The 6,969-nt window shown below is 39.3% G+C and overlaps 1 protein-coding gene across 1 annotated transcript; it reads left to right on the top strand.

Annotated features, from left to right (window-relative positions):
* Nucleotides 1-366: 366 nt before the first annotated feature.
* Nucleotides 367-5,933, top strand: ccna1 (cyclin A1). Its single transcript, XM_007229755.4, has 9 exons — nt 367-545; nt 1,432-1,641; nt 1,736-1,946; nt 2,750-2,868; nt 3,109-3,332; nt 4,004-4,208; nt 4,291-4,404; nt 5,273-5,406; nt 5,554-5,933. The coding sequence occupies exons 2-9, from the start codon at nt 1,486-1,488 to the stop codon at nt 5,603-5,605; spliced, it is 1,215 nt and encodes a 404-aa protein (XP_007229817.1). The 5' UTR covers nt 367-545; nt 1,432-1,485; the 3' UTR covers nt 5,606-5,933.
* The last annotated feature ends 1,036 nt before the right edge of the window (nt 5,934-6,969 follow it).

Here is a 6,969-nt window from a genome sequence, read left to right as displayed (position 1 = left end):
TGTCTAAAGTTTCATGTTAATACAAGAAACAACGATAGAAGACAGCATTAAAATAATAAAAACAAGAAAAAGTAAAGAAGAACGAAAAACAAAATAACTAAAATTATATTTTAAACAGAGGCAAGTGAGAGTTCATCAGTTCTTTTACATTTCTCGTTTTTAGCCTTTCTAAAGGGATAATAATGAGGGAGTGTCCGAATTCACTTCTGTTTCCACCATTACTTAGTGAACTACATAGTGTCTCCCTATAAAGCGCTACACTACTAAGGGAGTAGGGAGCAGCCGGGGTTTAGAGACGCCGAGAAAACCGCTGTTGCCGTGGTTCCGCTGTCACGTGACCGCTTTATTAGCTGACCCCTGCCGGATTGTAAACACCTGAGCAGGACCCTGATTGGATCAATCAGCCTCTCCTATTGGTTAAACAGTTGACCTCAATGTCGATCTGCGGATATATAGTGGGTGGAAACACGTTTAGTTACTATCAGGGTTTGTTTGCGGATTTATTTGGTGTTCCTGCTTCTGAGAGAGACTTGAAGACTTAACAGGTTTGTTTATTTATGTTTTTTTTGTTCAGTTGGTTTAGTGTAGAAAGCTGAGGCATTGCTATAATGTAATGCTTAACACTGTTACACTGCTAGTACAAGCTTGTTTTTTTTTACCATATTTGACATTTTTAGGTACTAATTCAGGCCCATGTGGTTTTAGGCAGTGGTGGGTTATGTACTCAAACTTTTGTAGTTAATCTAATACTTGAGTTAAAGTAGAGATACTAAAGGCAAAATATTAATGTAGTACAAGCTCTCATTAGACCTTACCCTGAGACAGTACTGAAATATTTACCTTCAAATATCCCATATTGAAAGATATGGAAAGCAATTGTTAGCATAACTCTTAAAACACTGCTTAATCTACTTATTTATTTGAAAAGGTGTTACTTTTTTTATACACCAGTCTCTTAATGGAATTCTGATCTTGCCTTTTTAAAATGATCAAATGCAACACCTTAAGGGAAAACTTTCCAATTGGAAAATGACAACTATACAAAATGACTATAAATTTGTTTTTTTTTTTGTTCAACCTCAACGTAACAGTTTTTGTTGTGGGGTGAATGACTAAATGTTTTACAATGACTAACATTTGTGTTCTAGAAATCACAACAATTAGTTATGGAATGTGAAACATCTAATGTTTTTTAAATGGTTAAATGCTTGAAACAGACCTGTAGAAACAAATGGTACATTTTTAAAAGGCGCTAGTTTTCTCCACATGCCTCCACTCTGTAAGATGCTGTGAAAAAACAGATTCTTCAGTGTTATGTGATGCTCTCAAGATGTTCAACCACTGCCTTTTAAATAAAAACGGAACTAGTTTGTGGACCTTGCGTTGTAATAAGCCAGTCGTTTGTTACTGATTTGTTTCTCCTACACAAAGGCTGAGCTTGAGAGAATCAAGTGACCTCTACACTGCCAGCTAGTAACCAGGAAAATGAGCTCTAGCGCCCTCGCTCCGTTTGCCAGCCGTAGCAGCCGAGAGAACATCTCTGCTCAGGCAAGGATGGATGGTCCTCGTCTGAAAGCTGGCCAAAGAGTGGTTTTGGGTGTTTTGACTGAAAATGATCACCATAACAGGACTTGTAACCAAGTAAGTCTTTGTTTGAGCCCTATCATGCCTTTTATGCTTAATTCTAAAATTCAGGGTTTTAAAGTTTTTTTTTACTTTTTGTTTGTTTTAAAAGGCTGTTCCTGTTAAACGTGGATCAGGATCTCAAAATGTGTCTGGCCTTGGAATCAACACCTCAAACCAGTCCAATTCTGCAGTTAGCTGTGTTCAGGTGGCTGAGTCGGTTGTACCAGCACCCAGGCTTATTGGGGAGCAGGGAGCTGACTCGCTTATTCTTCATTCTTCAGCACTTCAGATGATAAGTGCTGTGAGCGGCTTAAGCACAGGTTAGACTTTGTCTTTACGGTCAGCGTTGCCAACTTAGCAACTTTGTCGCTATATTTAACGACTTTTCACACCCTCCAGCGACTTATATTGTAAAAAAGCGACTAGCGACAGACGGGGTTTTTGTGGTGTTATTGGAGACTTTTGGCAACTCTGAGAAACACACATGCTCCTCAGTTACTGTCCTCAGCGAGCAGTGGGTGGTGCTGTAAGCCCCGCCCACAACACTCACAGTGCAGTCTCTCAGTCAGGGCACACCCACACCGCTTCACGAACACACTGTAAATGAACTGCGCCTCATTCACCACGTAGCCTGACACCTCGTCCAGTGTCTCCCTCTTTGTAAAAAGCTGTTCAACATCTATAATAGGTTTAAAAAATAAAGGAAACTTAAAACTTTTTTTTTTTTATAAAATAAAACACAACCTAGAATAACAGTTCTGGCTAACTGCTACTCTTTTAATAACATTTAACATGGCAAAAAACTGATTAATGTATTTTACACAAATGAATTTATTTTGAGACCTGACTGCCTATTTAAAAAGCAACTGAAGTTGTTCATTTGTAACATTTCTAACATTTAGAGTTTTTTACTCACTTCTTTTTCTCTAACAACATTAATCCTTTACAGCTTCAAAAACATGTATTATGCAGATTAGGTGATGACGTCATTTAGCGACTTCTAGCGACTTTTAGGAGAGCCAATAGCTACTTTCCTTACTTAGGAGTTGGCAACACTACTTACAGTGCTGGCTTATTTTGTTATAAAATTGTATGAATATAGCTGGAGTTTGTATGTGTACAGGATCATGCTTGGATGCTTCTATGCAGTCACTGGAGGAGGAGGAAGTGGCTGTTACTGAGGATGTGTTGTGCGTACCTGAATATGCTGAGGACATCCACAGGCACCTTCGAGAGAGTGAGGTCAGTGTTTCAGTGCCCTCAAGTCTAGCTGATGGGATTTCTGCATTAAATTGCTTGCTGGTGTGGCTCTTTTGGCAGCCTTGACAGAACTGGCAGTCGGTGCTCTGTGTGCTCTCAAAGCTGTCCGGTAGGAGTAGCAGTTTGACATGATGTGGCTGACTGGTTTCATAAAGGAGTCTAGTCTTCACTCTCCTTTAGAACTTGGTCTTTGCCCTACTAACAGTTTGCTCTTCCTTCCAGATAAGGTACAGGCCCAAGCCTGGCTATATGAGGAAGCAGCCAGACATCACAAACTGCATGAGGGTCATCTTGATTGACTGGCTGGTGGAGGTTGCTGAAGAGTACAAGCTGTGCTCAGAGACTGTCTACTTGGCAGTGAACTACCTGGATCGCTTCCTATCTTCCATGTCTGTGCTTCGTGGAAAGCTGCAGCTTGTGGGAACTGCCGCAATACTTGTGGCTGCGTAAGTAAAGATGTGTTTTTTTTTTTTTTTTTTTTTTTTTTTAAATGGTTTAAGTTATTTAAACAAGTCCAGTATTTTTAAATTATTACAGATTTGGTTTTATCCCAAATTTATGGGCTACTTACTGGTAGGTTAAGTTTCCTGGATGGTTTTGAATAGCTAAACAACCTTGGGTGTGACCGAAATGGCTCCCTATTTACTAGTTAGGGCACTATTGAGTGTCGGCCATTTTTCTTCAAGTGTCCGAATCGTAAGGGGGAATTAGAACGTGATTTTGAGGGCACTAAACTCCCACAATGCATCATGATTTATAGTAAGCGAGCTAAATGTGTCCCAAAATGCATTGCGGGTCTCGCTACTAAGCAACAGACAGCCGAAGAAACGGAGAGGACAGCGAGTCAGCAGGGTTGCCAAATTGTTACAGTGGAATTCAGATAAAACCAATTCACTGGGTAAAGCTGCCAAAATACTGAACCAGCTAAACAGCTGATCGTCATATTAACAAAACGGGGTTTATTCCAACATGATCTTAACTTAAATATCTTAAATATCATTAATTACTAATTATCTGCATGTTTGTATTCTGTATTGTGCATTGTATCATTGGACACATGAGAATTTATTTTTTTTTTCTCTTGGAAGGTGCAGTTAATACAATCTCTTTATTTTAGGAAATATGAAGAAATCTACCCACCAGAAGTGGATGAGTTTGTGTACATCACAGATGACACTTACTCCAAGAAACAGCTGCTGCGAATGGAGCACCTCATTCTCAAAGTACTGTCCTTCGACATGACTGCACCTACGAGTTACCAGTTTTTGACGCAGTATGTCTTGGTAGAGCGTGTCTGTTCCGAAACAGCAAATCTTGCCCTGGTAAGCTGGTTAGCCTCTTCTGGAATGGTGCTAAGTGTCTTGCTAAGGGTCTTGGGTCTTAATTCTTGTCTTGTTTCATTAGTATCTTTCAGAGCTGACCCTGCTTGAGGTTGAGCCATTTTTGCAGCATCTTCCTTCTAAGATTGCTGCTGCAGCTTACTGCCTGGCTAACTACACCCTCAACAGGACCCTATGGGTAAAACGCTTAACTTGTTTGCTAGTGGCTGGCTTGTCTTGCTGTTTCAGACTTGTTCCTGATCTGTGTGAGCTGTGGCAAATTTAAGAGACAGGAGACTAACTTCCTTGTCAGTGCTGTTGTGACTGCAGTAGTCTACTGCTCATTAGGTCGGTGGAAATTAATCAGGATGGTTTTAACTGCCCTGACCCCCTTATTGATCAGTAGTGATGTCAATTATGATTTGAGCCCTGGTTTGTAGTCTTAATTGGGTTTAAAGTCTCAAATGTCACTTAATGGTCCTATTTGTTGAATCAGTTTGAATAATTATGAAACTCCTTTAAAGCCCCACTTGGTAGGATTTCCTTGATTTTTTTTTTTAAAATCTTTTTAAAGAAGTAAAATTACAGCTTGAAACTCACTGCAGCGCTGCATTGAGGTGTAATAGGAGGAATAGCGGTGCTCTCGTGTCTGTGCCAGAGCTCCTCTGAGCTCAAACCAGGTTCTAAATTTTCCGAGGTGGCCGCAACCAACGCTCGTGAGAACTGAGACCTGCTTTCCGACTTTTAGTTCTAACAACAGTTCTACAAGGACTAATGGTTCATTCTTAACAGACTAAAATACAGGCACTCTGGCAGAAGCTGGAAAGAGACTGTGTCTCTGTGAAAGCCAGAAAACGAGAAACTAATTGGCCTGAAACATCTATTACACTCTACAACTGTAGGGGGAGCCCACAAGCACAATCTCAATCCTACCTAGTGGAGCTTTAATCTGTACTTCAAACTGACCAGGCTGATGACCAAGAATTTGATCTTTAAATGGTGTGGCAGCATAAGTGGCACTTGAATATGCAGAGTACTGTAATATGGTGTCCTATTCTCTCTTACAGCCTGATGCCTTGCATGCTTTCACTGGCTACTCTCTGGCAGAGATTGCTCAGTGTTTAATTGCGCTCCATAAGCTCCACCTAAGTGCTGAAAGTCGTCCCCAGCAGGCTATTCGTGAGAAGTACAAGAGTTCAGAGTAAGTCCTGTTTTGTGAATAGTCCAGTACTGCTGTAGTAATTTGCTAAATTTATAGAAATCAGGTTTATATAGTGGTGGTGCATGGCATTTAAAATGAAGTCTTGTGTAGTACATTTTGACAAGCTGTTGTCTTGCTCTCCTTCAGGTACTCCAGTGTGTCGCTGATTAAACCAGTGGAAGGTCTTCCACTGCACTGACTTCCAGTGAATGCCTGAATGAGGGATGAAGGAACTACAGCACTTACGTTATTATTGTAAATACTACATGAAATGTTTTACTTTTTTTAATGTGATTTTTATCATAGTACCTTTTTTTTAAAACTAATGACTACTTGTTTCCTATAGGTTTTAAGCCATGGAATTTGTCTTAATGTCTTTGTGCCTGTACTTGTATCTCACTGAAGTGAGGTATAATGTTTTTAACCTGCTTGTTGCCACCCAAGGTCAATAGTTCTGCTGTCTCACTCTTGCAGAATCATGGGCCTGTTGGAGTAAACCTTGTAAATAAATGAAACAAGTTGCCACATCTTGTCTTATGGTTTTTATTTGTTCAGATTTCTAATTTGGGCTGTCTGGTATGTTTACTCATACTCAACTGACTTAATCTTGGTCCCAGGTCTTTGAAATGGTCAGCAAGTTTAAGAATTCATGCTCAGTCCTCATTGTGAACACTTAATGTTTCATTTGCATACTACATCTTGGTGTGTACTACTATATTGCATTTGTAAGATGCAATATAGTCGTAGAGCTTAGTACAGCCTTCAGCACTGAAGTTTTAAATAGGTTTAATCTTTAGTATTAAATTCTGCTCTTATCTGGTTCAGATTATGAGCGGTTTGCTACTACCCTAACGCAAGGTATTGACTTTCACTCACTTTGCACAAATGCAGTCCAGTTACAGCTGCTTTCTTTTTTTATGCAGTATTGCAAAACTTGTATTTTACTCACTGGTGCATGCATTCATAACTTGGAGACTGGACTACTGCAATGTGGTGTTGAGTGTAGCTGCTACTGTGCTCTTAGGCTAGAAAATTGTCACCTTAATTGTACCAATTCCTCAATCCCTATATTTTGGTTATTGGGTAAAGCTCAAATTATAAAAAAAAAAAGCATAGCATAATGAAAGCATAGCAATTGCAAGTTAAAAAAAAGAACTGTAAAACTATAAAGTTAGTTTGTCACCTATATTTTTCTTCTTGTAAATGTTTTATGGGGTGGTCTGAGCAAATACTGCCTGAAAGAGCCAAATTATGTGGAGTAATAGTTCATTAAAAACGAGTTAATTTATGATTTTTACTTTTTTACATCAAATAATTAAAAGTATGTTAAATTGACAAAGTACATTTTAATTTGAGTACTTGTACTTGAGTAGAATTTTATCAAAGTAAACGTACTTTTACTTACTTACAATTTTTAAGTACTTTTTCCACCTCTGCTTGTTTCTAATTAAAGGAATTAAAGGTGATGCACCTGTTCCTTGTTACACCTGCTCATGGTTTTCCCTAAGCATTAGCTGTAAGTGGGCAGTGATTGGGTGGCGCCCTCACGCGGCCGCTCTGCGG

This window comes from Astyanax mexicanus, chromosome 20 (assembly GCF_023375975.1).
Source record: "Astyanax mexicanus isolate ESR-SI-001 chromosome 20, AstMex3_surface, whole genome shotgun sequence".
NCBI lineage: Eukaryota > Metazoa > Chordata > Actinopteri > Characiformes > Acestrorhamphidae > Astyanax > Astyanax mexicanus.
This window is presented reverse-complemented; position numbering and strand designations above follow the sequence as displayed.